Consider the following 18,216-nt stretch of genomic DNA (forward strand, 5'->3'; position numbering starts at 1 on the left):
CTTAGGACTGCAAAAGCAGCTTTAAGGAATTTGCTGTCCCATCTGAGTGTTAACTTGCACCTGGACCATTTATCGTTGCATAAAAATCACATTTTTTCATTTAATGGAAAATTTTGCAATCTTCACTGTCAAGTACTTCCATCTGCAGGAAATAACTGCTGCCACTCATCCTTTCTGTGGTTCACACTTGCTGGGGGATTTGCACCGAGAGTGAAGTAACAGAAAGCACAAAGCAAAAAGGCTTTGGTTTTCATCCTTTTTACCCTCACATTGCACTCTTCACTTTCTTTGATAGTTACAAATCAGCTCAGTGATGCCAGTGGGCATGGACAAGAGGGCCACACTGCCAGGCTTAACTGGTTTGGTCTGGGGGTTGTTTGGTTTTACCTTGAAGATACATTTCTTCTCCTTCTGCAAACATCTGACTGCACCTGACACATCGTGCACAGCTCGGGTGATAGTGTTTTTCTCCTGCCTGTTTGGGAAAACAGGAATAGATAATTAAGCATACTGATCAATTTAACATCTTCAATATTAGCTTTTCTTTCATCCCCCCAGAATATAACCAATGAAAATAAATTCTTTAATGCCGATTAGCTCAAGTATGTCCTATATCCACAATGCTTATTTTGTAATATAGGCAATTCATGATTTAAAATGTAACTGTCTTGACTACAATGCAAACACACACAGAAAAAAGTTAGCATGCAAAAGTTAAGTCTCTGAATTTACAGAATGGAAATAATTCTATGCAGCAAACACATCTTGCCTGTAGATAACCATAGTGTGCATTCACTTTATGTTCTTCATGATCCTGCTGAATATATAACACACAGCAAGAACCATTTTGTTCAAGAAATGTTTGCACCTCCTTTGAAAGTGGCTTCCAGGTAAAGGATACTAAAACATTTCTGTGAGGAACATGTGTAGGATGTCTATGTGACTCAAAGTTCAGAGCTGCTACTTTTGGGTACTGTACTAAATCACTCACACAAACAGCCCAGGAGCTTTGCTAATTGTTCCTAGATTTGCCCTTGTAATTTAATACCACCATTTTCATTGACTGGAATAAGAACAGGACTGAGCCCTAAATATGCTCAAAACAGCTTAGTAACTCAACAATTTTCATAAATTTAAATTCCCAATGTAACTTATAACCCCCAATTTAAATTCTCTCATCACTGACTTCAGTGGGGTTTTTAAGAGGAGACATGTAAGACCTGTACCTGCTACTAGAAGCAAGACTTCTTCAGTGTCAGGATTTGAATGTGCAATACAGACAAGGGTTAACAAACCCTCAAATGACTGTAAGGGAAGAAAGACAAGATTCCTGGATCATGAGATTTATGCAGGACTCGATTTTGGTAGTTTGGTCTAAATTCAAATTTATGTCCAACTGTGAGCAAACTTGTTAACTCTGCTTCCCACAGGCAAGGACAGCAGCATCACAGGGTAACATTGACTTGAGCCACTGAGAAAAACAGTGTTCAGGTTGTTGGGCTCTTATGAGTGAACAAAGTGAACCACCCCCTTCAAACTGTGGAGTGTCTAGAGGCTATTTTGCTATTCACAATATCAAATACAGTTGTGTGAGACAGATTGAGGTTAAATAATCTGTGGTTTTACTTCATGAGTGTTAACTTGGTTCAGCCCTGAAAACCTGTTGTTCTATTTTAAATCATCAGTAAAGAAGAGCAACACACCACATCAGAATTGCCATTTTGAAAACAGCTTTGCCAGTTCACTCTTCTTTTTATGGTGTCATTTGTGCAGACTGCCGGGTGATTTCTGCAACTTTGGACATAGAAAATCGCCATTACTACATGTGTTGACAAACTTAAGGCTATGAAGTTACAGGTACCAGATTTAAACCTCAGGTTTCAAATTGCTTGACTTCAGTTATTTAAGCAAAGAAAGTTATTAAACTTTCATGAGATAAAGTGAAATTTGGAATATCATGCTGAAAAAAGCTCTAATTTCCCTTGAAAGATTTGTATTGCCCAGGCATTACTAATGCTATGCACAGCCTCAATAATTCAATTGATTTAGCACAGCTGATACAATTCCCAGGCCAATACTCTTTAGGGGAATTCAATTACCCCTTTGCTAAAAAAAACCTCTCAGAATGCATTCTCAGATAACCTGGATGCTTCAGAGATTAAAATCTGTTTCTCTAAATTTAACAGCACAACCAAATACATCTCTTTAATTCTTAATCTATAGAGTAAGCATCAGCTAGATGTAGAATGACACCAAAAGACCTCTTTTTATAAGTAAAATCAGGGGCAATGATCGTACTTTTGTTGATGGTCACACTAGATCATTCCGATGGATTTTGCATATTTTCTTCTGAATTAAAATGAAACATGCTCAACCTCTCCATATAACTCTAAGTGCTGGTAGTCACCTTATTCTCCCTTTTCAAGTGTTCCTTAAGATGGCTTTCTTCTAACCAAAGTACAGAATACAAGATATGGCAGACGCTTCATGATTTATTTATAGCATATCACACCACTGTTGTAAATGAAAGGTGATGGCTATATCCAAGGTTATGGGAATTCATGCAGGAATGAATTATTAATATTTTCTGATATGTTTATCCAGTTTGCCTGATTAGATTTCACAAATTATATCAAATCTAAGAGCTGGATGTGTTCAGTCTGAAAGATAAACTTACTTGGGTAAGTGCCAAAGAGGCTTTCAGCAGTGCACTTTTCTATTTTCTATTCAGACTATTTCAGAGGTTTCTTTTCATGGACAAACAATCAGTTACAGCAGAACCCAGAACTTCTATAAACTTAGGGTAGTACCATTTTCATGTTTTCATTATAGTTGTAATGATGGACATGTTATTTTTTTCTTGAGTTGGTTATATTGATGTGAGTGAGTTTAATGCAAAAGACAAGTTCCTAACCATACAGTTACTTCTTTGCACAGTTTGAAAGCTGAGCTTGACAGATTGTTGTCTCAGCATTTAACAAAATATCAGCATACACATAGCATAGAAGCAACACTTGTCCCTGAGAGATCTCTTATCCTTCAAGAGGTACATTGTAAGAAACCTTCTCAATAGCCTACATTTGCTTCAAGAGTGTATCCAGGTCTTTGTGCCCAGGGACCCATATATGAAGAAAGTGTTATTACAAAGAGCAATCTAAAGAATAATTGAGAATAACTGCTATCTGAGATTTCCCCAAAACTGAATAGCAAAGCAGGTCCTTAGCAACAAAGTACACTGCCAACAGTTCAACTTCTCTTCATGTGACTATACCAGCTCTCCACAACCACTGAGTCCATGTCTTGGTGTGTAGTATAGAGGTGGAGTCCAAACAGTCCTTAACACTCTGAGACAAAGTATTATGAATTGCTTTATTCCCCTTAGGTAGGAGGGACCACTTTGAATGGTAAATCTCCTCTGTGCAGGAAGCAGAGCCTTCCGGGCTGCACCAAAATGATGAAGTTTCTCCCAGTGAAGCTGAGGGCCTCCCCATGCTCCTGGTCTTAAAGCCCAGGAGGCACCTTTGTATTGGTATCTGTCCCCCAGGCACATCAACAAGTAAACACATCATTCACTTAGAACCAGAAAACTCTGCAACAAAGCACACAGAACTGCCTTTCCTCATTTCTTGTAACTTCAGGGTTTGAAGCAGATAAAAGAAAAATGAACCTTATGTGACAAATGTAAACTGCATCACTTAAAGAACAATCTGAAGACAAGAAGGGCTGTATTGTAGTCTGTGGAGTAGTATGAATACCAGGCCTGCAAAACATGCAAAGCTAGCAACAGTAGAGTACTTCATATGGGAAGGAATAACCATAACTCTTTAAGTTTTAAATTAGCTGTCAGCACTCAGGAGAAAGATACTATATTTCTGTACACAGCTCAGCAAAAACCTCTGCTCATTCTCTGGCTATGGCTGTAGTAACTGATGAAGTGGTAGCATATGTAAGAGATTATATGTATAATTATAATTATAACTATCACAATGACATTGCTTGTCTGGGCTCTCAAGCTGCTGCTAGAAGTGTGACAGATACGTTTTTACTGCGGTTGATGAACAAAAACTCCTTATGGCTTGACACTTGGTGGATTGAACCAGAGCAGCCTAGCGCTCAAAGCACAAGCTGTGTCCTGGAAAGAAGACTCAAGCTTTTTGATGACTCTCTCAAAAGTAGTCTAAGTATACATCCTATGTTACTGTATTACTCAATTAGTAAAATAGCTAGTAAAGACAAGAAAGAAAGTAGAAAAAAATAATTGTGTTAAATAAACTCATAACTATTTGGTTCCTTTCCTAAGAAAGAAAAGTTTTCAGTAAACTTTTTTTCAGTAAGAAGTAAAAATACTATAAAATAAAAATGTCCTGCTACAAAAAAGCACAGTGGTAACTGACATTCTTTTCTGCGAGTAAAATGTTTGTGGAAGTGATAAAAAGTTAGAATGCTGCAATGATTCAACGATGTGAAAGCATATTTGCCATTTTAAGGGAATAATACAATATAGGTTGCTTTAATAGTGCATTATTACCACTACCTGTTATCTATTGCGGCCAGCCCAAATCCTGCCATTCTCATACTCTGAGGTCTCCAAATGAAGTCCTAACTATGTCCTACTCTGAACAAAGATAATGGAAGTCAGCCCACAAAGCACAGAGCCTGCTGATATGCCAAGGCACAGTGCAGTTGCATGACCCAGAAACACAGCCCACACAAGAGCAGTATAAAGCATTTTTAGTTAAAAGCTTCTCACATGGAACAAATTTGCTGGAGCACTAGGACATCATCACACCACCACCTGTTCAAGCAAAGGGAAACAGAATAAAGCACAGGACCACCAGCAACCAAAAAGCCTTTTCATCAGACAGTTCCTCACCCTGAAATGAAAGACAAATGCTCCTAGGAAAGACGTACAACTTGACCACTTCTATGTGTTTAAGTAGAAGGGCGTTACTATTTGGTATGCTTAGGTAACCCAGGGACAGGCTGAAATTTAAAAATTCAATTAGACAATAAATTATATTTTTTTTTCTTTTTATCCACTCAGAACTTCCCCTCTTTCAATTTATTATATTGTTTCCTGCTCTCCCAACAGGCACCTCAATTAATTGTCTCCACCTCCTTGAAGGTCTCCTTGCAGGTATGGGAATGTTTCTATTGGGTCACCCTGAAGCCATGCCTTTTCCAGGCTGAACAAGTCCAGCTTCTTAAGCACATCCTCACAGGACAAGTGCTCCAGCCCCTCAACTATCATGGTGGCCCCTCCACTGAACTGGCTTTCATTAATCAGCATCTTTTAGTAAAGGAGGGCAAAAAGTTGTATGCAGTATCCTACAAGTGGTCTGACAATTCTCAGTAATAGGGGTTATCTTCAACCTACTGGTTGTGTTCCTGCTGAAAATGACCTCTATGTTGGTGGCCTTCAAGCCTGTCAGGGCACATAACTCTAAGGCTTAGCTGACTGTCTATCAGGACCACAGAGATCCCATACATATCTCCAAACACTTATAGCTGAATATAATACAACAAAATAAATGCAGATGGGCATTAAATACCAACACCATACTGAAACAGAACATGAAGTCACGACAAAATCCTTGATTAATTAATTCCCTTGTGCTTTCAGCTTATGTCCATGTATTCCTATGACTAGATCTAAGAAGAAAAACATCTTAACACTGTATAAGTGAAGTTCATCATCATTCAACATTGAGTATCTTCACTGGGAAATTTTTTCAGAGTATGCGAATAAAAAAGATGGAAAAACACTGAACTCCTTTAGTTTAATTCAGCCTGATAATACTTCCTCATTCATTCCCCAGATGACAGTTTTTACTGAGGTACTAAACTATTATGGAAATTAAATCTTCTTTTTCTTAGGAGGTAGAAACATACAGGAAACTGATAATGAAATTAAATACAGTTATAAAAAGGGAACCTTTATGAAATTTAATAATTTTTGAATGAGACACAGCATTTCAACGTTAAATGGCCCAACCAGTCACTGCACTGATTTATGGAGGCAAGTTCACAAATTCTGTATGTAAATGCAGCTCCCTGACTGGTTGAGCTGAGATTCTAGCCCCTGCTCCCAGAAAGAGGTTATTGAAAAACTCCCTGACCTAGGAGCAGAAAGTTGGCAGGGAAAATATTCCTATCAAATTATTCCACCTTCTAGGCTGAAATCAAGGTTTTCTTCTTTTTTCCCCACCTGGTAATAAAACCCTCTTGTTCTTGGCCAGCACTTATATGTGGGGTTGTGTAATGTGGTTTTAATCCTCAAGTCAATGTAAAATTAAGGGCCCAGGGGTTTGTCCTGTCTTTACCTCAAGAATACTGTGGAGAAAGTGCACAGCTCCACACCATCCCGTGTTCAGTGGCCACATGCTCATAGCTCTGCCACTATGGCGTTCAGAAACCCAGATAAGCCTTTGCTGTTTGGAGTAGATTTCTGTGCTCAGTTACCAGCTTTAAGTGTAACCATGTAAAATCTTCATTCAGATTTTTAGAAAGAGAATGTTTTGCATATGCCACAGAAAAGCTCAGAGGATTACTCACTAATAGTTCTACACAAGAATGGTTAAGTTAGTAAACAACTGTCATGTCATGTTCTTGATATGAAGGGACAGGTAACATTACTAAGACTTGACAAAATATCTATTGCTTACATCATACAACAGTGGCAAGGAGAGAAAAGTGTGAAAGGCAGCAGACAATGAGAGAATTATGTGGAGGAAAACTCCTACCAAGCCATTTAGTCACTGTGGACCTGACTCACCACTGAGTCACAATTCAACAGTGTGCCAGGGCAAAGGAACCATTTTCAGTGGGGTTTACACCAGCGTAAATGCAATGTTTTGAATCAATCCTTCTCCTCATCTTCTCTTTGCTGGATTCATTTATCATCCCACCAGATGCCAAGAAACAATCATGTGAAATGTTCAACACACGTAACTGCAGCATTACTTACAGCTTCAGCTGTCTCACATGAATGGTTATTTCATATTGTCTTTGTTCTGCCTCATCCTACTGTACTCTGCAGAGCTTTGAGACTTCCCACCAACATCTGAGTCATTTTAAATGACTCCTACACACTCCTTATTCTTCCAGGTATAAAATACAGATCAAATATACCAACGGGGACATTTATCTCAGAGTGACAGCAACTATATACTGGACTTTCAGATGTTTCTAATGTTTGTGGTCAGACAAAAGCTGGAAAAGGCCAACAGTACATTTTTTCTACAGATTTTGGTACATGACATTGTAAACAAAAATGGTCTGCTATATCTAATATCACTGATTTTACACTCAGTTGCTTTTGTTATGCAATGAGTGATCCGCCCCTTTTGTCCTCCTATTCTCAGCTTTGTAAATTTTTCTTGCCACCCACAGAGACTGGAAGAGGCTTCTGCTTTTTGTTTGCTCAATAATCCCCTTCATCCCTTCATTTCTTTTCCCCTTTCCTCTCCCACTTTTTAAAACCCATTTATAGGCCAAGACAAGCTGCAGCTGCCTCTCACTTCTGCCATCCCTTGATAGGGGAGAGGGAGCAAAGAATGACTTGCAGACTCACTCCCCTTCCTTTTCAACTTTACAGCTGTGGATTTAGCCCACCCACCCATTTCAGTTGAGATTGAAGCTGCAGCCAAGACTGAACAGCACTGGAGAGGCAGCATGATTTATCAGATTAGTTTAGAGTAGAGCTCTTTGCACATTGGTCATGGTGATCCAGGCTGCAAAACATCTGAGGACAGAAGCTGTTCCTCATTCTGCTCCTGCGTAAGGGCTGATAGTTTTGGATTCCCAAAATTAATGGATTCTGAAAATGCCACTGTCACACGCAGAACTGATTTAATGGTTTTTCCTTGAAGTAGGATGTTGCTATTTTCAGACTCATCCACACAATTCCAGGGCAATACACCATTCACAAGTTTTCACTTGGATGTGGGGTGGGGAGGGGAGAGAGCAGGAAATCTGAAGAAGAACAAAAAATGTTGAAGGTTGACAGGAGGAAAAATCTTAAAGGTACGAGGAATGATTCACACAGGCTGCTTCTCTGCTGTTAGCAGACACACTGAGCCACTGTTACATGGTCTGAGCATGCTGGAGATACTTCATCAGCAAAGCCAATTCATCAACAAAGCCACTTCTGCACCACTGCCATGGTTACAGGGGAAAGCTGGAGGAAGGCACTTGTGCTGTTGGCTGAATCAGGGTTCGGTGCAGGGAACTACAGAGCTGTGATCTGGCTGACAAGATCATGCCCTGGGCATGAGTCAGAAGACCAGCAGAAATTATGCAAAGTCATAGTATGAGGACTTGCAGACATCCAAAGAGTGGAACGTTTCACTCTGTCAAAATATTAAAATTCCAGCAAATGGTAAGAGATAATAAAACATCACCACAACAACGCATTGCCTGGAGAGGCTTTGCAACCAGTAAACTGTGTGCTGCTTGTGCCTGAGGCTCAGAGGGTGCCAGGGTGACTACTGGAATCACTGTTTTGATGCTTTAGTTAATTGATACAAATAGTTCAAGACAGTTAAGTAGTATTTTTGCATAACTGGAAAGGACAGTGGCTACCATTCACCTGTCTGCCAGTTCAGGAGTCAAACTATGCACTGAAATGCAAACACGAACCCACATGCAGCAGGGCTACTGGGGAATTTTTCACAGATATGAGAGAAATCCTCAACAGAAAAGCAAACAAGCAACTGAAAAAAGTAAATTTTAATTGTAAATTTTAAAGAAGTAATTTTTTATAGTCTATCAACCTCTATCCCTTTAGATCTGAACTTCCCTTTTGTGTTACTCACAAATAGTTTGCAGAATCCCTTACTTTGGTAAAAATGGAGCAGGCTTAAATTATCACCAAATGCTTCTCAGTGTTCTTTCTGAAAAAGATACACCAAGCTGCACCTATTTATATTTATTACCTGAACTGTCAACAACTCACAACTCTTTACATGTCAAGAAAAGCAACTGTTTGCATAGATTTTACTCTGTAAATCAGTTTTTAGGTTTATTGATAAAGAAAACTGAGAGAAATATACCTAAAACAATACAACTGGGCTACAGAAAATGATAAAAGCTAAGGTCAAGAACATTTGCATTTATGACCTTGTTGATAGTTTTTTTTTTTGAAGATGTCTGTTTTGAAGCAGAAAGTCTAAGTCACCTGTCAGTTAACACATACACAGCCAAGTTCAGATACTATGGATTGATAATTAATTAACCTGCCTTTGCAAACCAGCAGTCCCAGCCAAATGAAAATGGCACCAAAACAGAACATACTCAATCTGCAAAATGCCTCACATCTCTACAAACATTCAGCATTGAAAGTGCTAGTTAATGTTTCCTACCTTAGATGGTTTCCTTTTGCAAGAGTTAAAGCTGATTTCTTTAGATGTATCTTTTCCCACAGTTTTCTTTCTTCTCTTGTGATGGGAGAAAACTGGTGTAGAGAGCAGTTTCTTACTGAAGATTAGAGCTGACACTTGGATCCTTCTGCTGCTCTGACAGCCTTCACAAGGCTGCTCATGCTACTGGAAGTTCTTCCTTCATGTAGATGGAGCTGGTTTTATTGCATGTTCAGTACTACTGCCTAGATTACAAACTGCTAAAGTACCTCACACATCACTAGGTTCTGTTGTCAGCAAAACAGCAAGCTAACAAAGATTTCAGATTGTACCATTCTTCTTCCATGCTACCAGCAGAAATTTGTACACCCTGCTTTAAAGATTTAGTCTCATTTCTCTGCTATACTGAGACTTCTGCAAAGGGAAAGACAATTGATTTACCAAGTAGATGTGGCTGCAAACAAATGCAGATCAACCCTACGGCAAAGTAAAAAAAAAAAAACCTACAAAAAAACCCAAACAATCAACTTTCATTTTTTAATTAATGAGTCACTGATCTGTAAGTGGCATTTAATTGACATTTCTAGTCTCATTCCTGTCTAGTGCTCATTGTTTCACTTGCTCCCTTTTTTTAAAGTAGCATACAGTTATGATTCATATATTTAAAAAATATTTTCATTATGCTTTTCTAGACATTTACATATGCATGTAAACCATGTAAACTGTTAAACCTTACTGAGAGTCCCATGCTGCCATTTTAGGATTTCAGATACAGCACCTGGACCTATCTATATGTTTAGTAAGTAATAAAGCCATTTTCACCAGCACTCGTTGGGCATATTTTACACAACAGCCATATAGCTGCTAAGTCATGTAACAGTTGCAGACAGAAGTCAAGTGCTGAAAATACTCCTCAGTGTTACCAGAAGCAGTTGGGTTTCATGTAAATAAGCCCCAAGAGAACTATTCAAAAGCCTTAACCTCCAAGGTGCTACATTGTCAACTTTTATTCACATGAAAGCAAAACACCAACTGGTTCCAGTGAAGACCCAGTCTGCCCACCAGCAACCACCCAATTCGTGGTGGAGCCTGCTACAAGTCAACCAAGGCAGGGCACCTCTGGGTGCAGTTGCTACCCAAGCAATTACACCTGAACCTCTCATAACCTACACCCCACTTGCCATCAAAACATCCCCAGAAGGTATACTGTTGGGTATGAAGGTTTCCTCCAACAACCAAGGCTTTGCCTAACAAGATATTTAGCTGAAAGAGCAGCTGAAGAGAAACCCTTCTCTCAAGTCGTATCACTACTGTCTGGCAATCTTAATGAAGCCACAATAATAAAAAACCTCACACTTTGTGCAAGATCTAACAGAGAAAGTTCTTTCTTTTAAAATCAGTGGAAGGGGCTACTGTCACTACTGAAAGCAGTAGTGAGGTGTTGTCTGGAGTGCAATGTCCAGCCATGATGAGATAATGTGGATCCATCTGGGAACAGGCAGTGAGAAGGTCCATGAGCATCACTAGAAGTGCCTGAAGCTTACTTTATGAGCAAAGGATAATTTGGTTAACTTAGTTTTGCAAAAAAAAATGTTGTCAGGAAAGAAGACTGTACTCCATGGATTCTCCTTAAAGTCTAACAATTAAATTGGAGGAGATAGAAATCAATTTGTAACAGAAGAATTAATTATAAAAAGACCATTTACAACTGGAGAGTTTGCTGGAATGAAGTTTCTAAACAGCAGATGTTAAGGAAATCCAGGCATGTTCTCTAGGAGACGACCAGAAGGAATCACTGGCTGTCACACAACAGTGTGTGTGTCACACACACTTCAACAGCCTTCCAGCCCTCCTGCACCTCCTCTGAGCAAAATACAGCTACAGGTCTGATTAAAGATCATGAAATAAATGGAAAGTGGGTTTTTTGATTGAAGGAGATTTGTCTCAAGCTCTCAGCTACACACAAAATATAGTATATTTTTACCCAGAAAAAGCAATTACTCATATTTTGTCTATTTTTATTATATGCTTATTAGCACAAGTTGTGATTTTTAACAAATAACTGCTTGTGACAGAAAAAGGAGGAAAAAAATCTTTTTTGGTACCACATGCAGAGAAAAGATTGTTACATAATAAAAGGGAAACAGCTGGTTATAAAAATCAACAGCTTGTTATTTTAAAATGTGATTATTTTCTGTGTGATTGAATGATTTTAGCGATTGTTGGATTGGAAACAGAGCTTCCAATGCTAGAGTAAGCATTAAAATAAACCCTTTTTCTTTCTAAAGGTTTTCAATTGCAAGCATTTAAAGTCAAATTACACAGTAAGTTCCAACTATCTCTTGCTCCGTATTTAAAACGGTTTGTTTATCAATATATATGGTCAAGGAAAAAACAAAGCACATTCTATGAGAGGATTGATGTTTAAGCATCTCTGTATGCTTCACAAGGAAGCCACACCTTGCCCAGAACACTGGTAAGAAGGGTTTTTGTTAAAAAACCAGGAAATTCATAAATGTTCAAAAAGAACAGAATTTACGGTCTCTGTAAATAAGGTGCTCAGCCTCTTTTGTACCTTTTCCAGTACAAATTCTCTGGGAGACTGGGTTCAAGCCAAGACAGACTGGAGGGGAACAAGGAAACAAGAAAGGTATTATAAACAGAGCTATCCTGTGTTTAAACCCATTTACTATGTGGAATGAATCTGGCTCTCAGAAAATGGGCTGAGGGAAGAATTTAACTAACTAAATCATCATTATATTTGGCTGGCAACCTGCAAAAACAGCCATAATTTTATAAGTTATCAGTAACTAGCACTAGTTGACTCTCCCTTCCTCTTCTGCTGAATAAACACTTAGAATGTACAAATGTTGCAAAGAGATACAGTATTATAAAATCTGGGCACAGAGTAAATGTGGAAGCAGCTGTCCTCCTGACGTTATCACAGAAATCAGAGATGGAAAAAATCCTATTAGGTCATATAATCCGTCCCTTTGTCATTGCAGGACTGTTCTCTAACACAGATTTTCCAGTGCCTTGTCCAATCTTGTTTAATATGATCTAAGTGACAGCTTCCAGCAGCTCCCTTAGGAGATTATTCCTCTGCCTAATGAGTATCATTGTTACTATTTTCCCTCACTTTAATAGAAATTTGCCCTACTATTTCTCTGTATCTTTACATTATATTCAAGATGGTAATTTTGAAAAATGTTACAGGATTCCAGACATTTTCACAAAAAAAAAAATTCATCTCACAGTAAAAACTAGATATAGCTACTTTCTCTTTTTATGTTGTTCTGACCAGGAGATACACATAAGTATCAGCAAGGTGGCCACTGACCAATAAAGAAGTGCGAGATCAGACAGATGGAAGAAACAGACATTTCCAAGCCTTTCAAACAAATCCATCCACTGCAGTGGAATAACAAATGACTTAACGGTGTTAGCTATGGATATGGTATCTGTGTTCTTTCAAATCTGTTTGCTGAGGTCATGACTTTTAGTCTAGCTTCCTAATGAAATGAGCTCTGTGCTATCTGACTGCTCTCCACAGTCAACACTGAAATTTAACAGACATTTAATCACCTACACAAGTCCAAAGGCTCACGGAAATGCCAGGTTGATCACCATGGAAGAAGCCTCGCACCATGCATCACTTCCACATAAACAGGCAGTGGAAATGTTTGGAAAGCTCTAAGGATACTTCAAGGGGAAACAGAGGGGATGGTAGGAGGGATTTTGAGTGACAACAGGATGGCCAGGACTCGGTGGTGGCAGAATGCTAGGGCATAGGATGTTCACCTATAGTAAAGCTTCATTAATTTTGGTGTATACAAAATAATAAATTGCTTTTTACAATCTTAATGAAAGACAGCTACAGACCATGAAGTTTCCAGGATGATGAAACAAGCCTCCAGTGTATCAGACCTGTTCAGACCCATTGTCTGCTTCACATTAATTTCATCCTATACTTCCTGTGTGACAGTGACAATATCTGTCACTGCTGTGCTTTTACAGATTGTGAAAGCCCTTTCTACTTGTTTTTTTTAAAAAGGTTTAAGAATCTTGCAGTGGTGTTTTTGCAGTTAAATGCTACAGAATTTAATCAAATCCTACAGTCAGTCTGTACCAGTACCAAAATCAGAAGAGAATCAGTGCTACAGCACTGTCCTCAGAGCAACACTGGGGAAGGGGACAGGAGGGGAATTCACAAGCACTAACCTAACACCTTAAATTATAATGACAGACGTAATCATCCATGGCAAGATTCTTTAAGCAGATTTAAAGAATTAATTTCTCAAGTTTGTTCTTGGTCCACCTAAAAGCAAGGAACTTCTTCCTGTTGAGTATGCTCTCACAAAGCAGTTACAAGAAACAGATACACCCACATGTGCCCTCAAGTCCTAGAATCTTACTCAGCACTGTTACTATGCAAATCTTTTAATTTTTTTTCTTTTCATCATCTGCAGAGACAGTCAGGACCCTGTTCTTAATCACATCAAAAACGCATGCTATTGTTTATCCATACTGCAGGTAAAGTATTACCAGGTAAAAGGATTATTTTTGTACAGATATTTCAAAGGGTGAACCAGGACTAAAAAAAATGATATCCTGAAGTCAAAAATCAGTAGAGAAATTGGAGTTTATGTTCTTCTCCTTTCTTAGTATTAATCACTGCCTGTAACCTGCTATGGGTAAGTGTACTCCAAGTTAGTTACAGCTTTTATCATGGCACTCTTCTATTTGCATTTGCCTCTCTTCTTCATCACATCAAATATAAATGAATTAGTTTCACCTCCAAAGCACCTCTTAGAACATTTTGTTCAGTGTCCCAGCTGACAGCTCTGAAAACACACAGTAGCTTCCACTTGTCATTCTTTACATTTTTGAAGGGTTTTTTTTAATGTTTTCTTCTGTTTTACCTCTCCCATTTGAGAGCATCATGTGTAAACTGATAAAGCTGTCTTTAAACTCCTTCAAATCCCTTATTGTAAGGTGGTTTTTTTTTCTGAGATGTCTGTAAAAATGTTCAGTAATTCAAAAGCCACCCATGCCTAACCCGAACACCATACCATGCCATCTACTGTAGAGTCACTGTTCCCTTCCACTTCTCAGTCCCTTCCATAGCTATAATTGTTCACCATTTGTACTTTAAAGTCTTTGTACAACTCATAGTAGATCTTTCTCTGGTAGGTGTCCTTTGGGATTTCTCCAGACTCTCTTAACTGATGAAGAGAAAGGAGTCAGCTGTGCAACCTTCCTAATTTCAGTATTGCTAAAGCATCACAAGATAAGGGGAAAGGTGAAGAAAGAAAAAGTGGAGAAATTGTAACACTGATTAGATTACCATACACTTAGATCCAAGGACAACCTCTATTCAGATCAAAGGAATATACCCATTTCTGACTCTGGGTCAGTTACATGGAAATCTCTTTTGCATAATGTATGAACATTCTTCATATTATACTGAACAATATTCTTGCTTTTCAAAAAAACTCAGAAGAAAACCCTGCAACATAGCTGGTTTCTGAGTGCAAAAATAAATTTTAAATTATTCATTTTAGTTTTTCAGCAACTTCACACTAATTATGGAGAATGTAAAACAGAATCAAAGAGCAGAATATACAAAGGAATTTAGGGTATTACAATGTGCCTGATAAGCAAATAACTTATTACTGCTTCTACATAAATGTTCCCCAATACCATAAATATCCATTTAGGGAGTGTGTGTTTTATTTAACCATTGAGAGAAGAAACAGAAAAAAATTGTAGAAAAAGTTCCTAGTATTTAAAAAAAATAACCATAACATATATTAACACAACCACTTGTGAGGATATAATTAGACCCAAAAAAACCAAGTCTCTTTGTATACTTTAAAATGTGTTTGAATGACAAAATTCTTCTTACCTCAAGCACTCTTCCTGTGATATACTTTTCACAATTGTCACATCTGATACCAAACTTTGCATGATAGTCCATTTCACAATATGGAATGCCATCCCTAGGAAAAACAACAGCCCACACAGAGATTGCCTTAGATAGGCTTACAGATTTACCATTATACAGCCAAAATTTGGTAATACTTCAACACTTCACAGGGTGTTTATAGTTTCTCCCCCTCCTTCCCAGATACTTGTATTTATCGATTTTATAAAGAATTGAATAGTTAATGAACATTTCTGGTCTTTCAGAGTCTACCATGACCCTACTTTCCTGTTCTTTCACTACATTCAGCCACTGTGTGACTCTTCCCCATCAGTAACTCAGCCTGAGACTCCCTGACCATTTGTTTCAACGGCTTTACTGCCCGACCTGACCATAAATGTTTCTAGAGCTGGGGCATCTACCAGTTCTCTGGGTAACCTGCTCCAGTGTTTCACCACCCTCACTGTTAAAAAATTTTCTTTCTTCATATCTAGGCTGGATCTGTTCTCCTTCAGTTTAAAACCACCACACCCTGTCCTATCACTACAGTATGGAAATGCTGAGGGGCTGAACCCCTCATCCTTCTCCATACTGAACAACACCAATTCACTGAGCCTTTCCTCACAGGAGAGGTGTTCCATCTCTCTAAACATTTTTATGGTCCATATTTAACATAGTTGAGTATGTTTAGTATGCTATGCTAAAAAAGCCCATAATTAGATCTATAAGCAGAGGCATAATTTTATTGGACGTCTCCCTGAAGAAGCATAAAAATTAATTATATAGCATACAAGTTGGATTGCTTACAGACTAACCTATGAGTTATCACAATAATTAATTGAAGCAAGTTTCTTCTTTTGATTTATTTTCCTTGGCCTTTGGCTTTTTTAAAAAGAGTATTTCACAATGCTATATCTTTATTATTTGTGGACTTTTTATTATTAAATAACAAGCAAAAAAAAGCACTGTAACAAAACACAGCAGAGCAGCATTACATTTGAGATAATGCAAAACCTTATTTAAGAACACCCTTTTATTAAATACTGTTTTCTCAACCGCCAATGCAAACGGTGAAATTAAATTTTATACTTGTATTAATCCAAATAATTGTTGAAAGTGTGTGGGACATCAGCTCTGACACTCCATCATCTCTGAGCACTGATGATTGAGTTAGTCAGCTTTTTCTGAAAATTTCATCATATATTTCAAGATTAGCTGAAGCAGAAATGAATCCCAGGTGCCTTGGCCAGTGAAATCCCTGTATCTCACCATCCTGATATGAGTGTTGACATGAGACAGTCTGCATTTGTGCTGCCTCTCATGGATGTCACCACGTTCAGTCCAAATCTGACAGCACAAGGGTCTGTAACAGCACAAAAGCATGATACATGCCTCCTTAATGAACATTTTGAGAACATTTTTGCTTATGTGGAACACATGGAAAAGATAGTATTTGCTCATTCACATTACAGCATCAAAAAGCGCAAAGTCAGAATTAGATAACCAAGGGCATACTCCACCCATTGCCTTTCTATAGCTTTGGCAAGTCCAGTTCAGGTAAGTGGACAAATTCTACTTATCTTAATTTGAAGTTTTCTGCATTTAATACAATTTAGATAATAAATTAGGTAATAATCACTAATGTTTTATGTAGCTCCAAACAGTAATATACACCAACTAAAGGATACACAACAATTAATTACTTGGTAATAAAAGAATGCCAAAAAAAAGTGAAAATGCTCCTCCACTCAACTTACTTGCTGATGTACTCTGCATTTAGCAGCTTGCCACATGTATTGCACTTAAAACAGCCCAAATGCCAGTGTTTGTCCAAGGCAACCAGTGACTGCCCATTTTTTATTTCTGAACCACAGCCCCCACAGTCTGCAAGAGAAAATTTCAATATTAGCGAATCGCATGCCTTAGATGGTCACACAACAGCCCTGGTTGCTGCACTATGAGGATCCATCCTGGTAACAGCTCATGCAGGCTCTAAAACTTGCTGCTGGCTGCTCACTGATGGATGCAAGTGGTGCTGCCCTATTGTCCTAACAGTGCTAGAAGACATGAACCATTCTAAGTAAAAACTGTTTACTTAGGTTTCCTCGTGACTTATGTTTATTTTAATTCGTTTACATGGTATTTAAAAGATGCAAAGTTTTGCTGGTAAAGCATCAAAAAACAACCAGACAAAATTAATAGAAGACCTATAAATCATGAGATTAAAACAAAAACCTGAACCTTCATCTATATATAATTTTCTTAGAAAATGTTAAAATAGTCAGAATATGAGGAAAAATAGGGATAACCATCAGTAATGAACTTATTCTAGTTTCATTATCTCAGTAACTCTTGTAATCTTCCATATAATTATATCTAGCATCACACATAAAATTGATTTGGGTTTTTTTGGCTTTTTTTAGGATTTCTTTTTGTACAGCTACAATTTTCTAGAGAAAAGACAAACCCTGAAAGACATTTAGAGAGTCATTTAAAGACACCAGAAGAGAAAAAAAAACCAAACCACAACACAACAACGCTTTGCATGGAAGAGAAAGACACACAAAAGCATTAAAAAAAGAACTTAAGAAAGAACTTCAAATATAGGATCTCATTAAAAGATTTAAACTACTCCCTTTAAAACTTTCTGATTTAAGATTCTATTTACTTGGTTACATGACCCTAATGAGATACCCTGTTACTTCACTTGCAAATGCTTAATTTTTGAGCACAACAATAAAAGATAGTTCTTATTTTCATTAAGTGGATTTGGAATGGATTAAGGGAGTAATAATAAATCTTTCTAATATCACCCTGTAGAGCAACAATATGTGGAAAGAAGCCCAGCACAAAAGCGTGTGCACAAGAGATCAGAACATTTCAGTTTTGCTAATAAGAGAGAACATTTATCTGGGTGTGTGCCCTGATTCA

General features: G+C 38.0%; 1 protein-coding gene across 4 annotated transcripts in view; it reads right to left on the reverse strand.

The window, feature by feature from the left end:
* The window catches only part of ABLIM2 (actin binding LIM protein family member 2), a 98,770-nt gene that overhangs the window by 53,526 nt on the left and 27,028 nt on the right, over positions 1 to 18,216 (reverse strand). For all 4 annotated transcript variants that reach the window (XM_030450646.1, XM_030450644.1, XM_030450645.1 and 1 more), the window contains exons 5-7: positions 17,043 to 17,169; positions 15,268 to 15,361; positions 388 to 475 (exon numbers count right to left, since the gene is read on the reverse strand). In XM_030450646.1, the coding sequence (XP_030306506.1) occupies positions 388 to 475; positions 15,268 to 15,361; positions 17,043 to 17,169 (309 nt within the window). The remainder of the gene's footprint in view (positions 1 to 387; positions 476 to 15,267; positions 15,362 to 17,042; positions 17,170 to 18,216) is intronic.

Source organism: Calypte anna, chromosome 4B (genome assembly GCF_003957555.1).
Source record: "Calypte anna isolate BGI_N300 chromosome 4B, bCalAnn1_v1.p, whole genome shotgun sequence".
Lineage (NCBI taxonomy): Eukaryota > Metazoa > Chordata > Aves > Apodiformes > Trochilidae > Calypte > Calypte anna.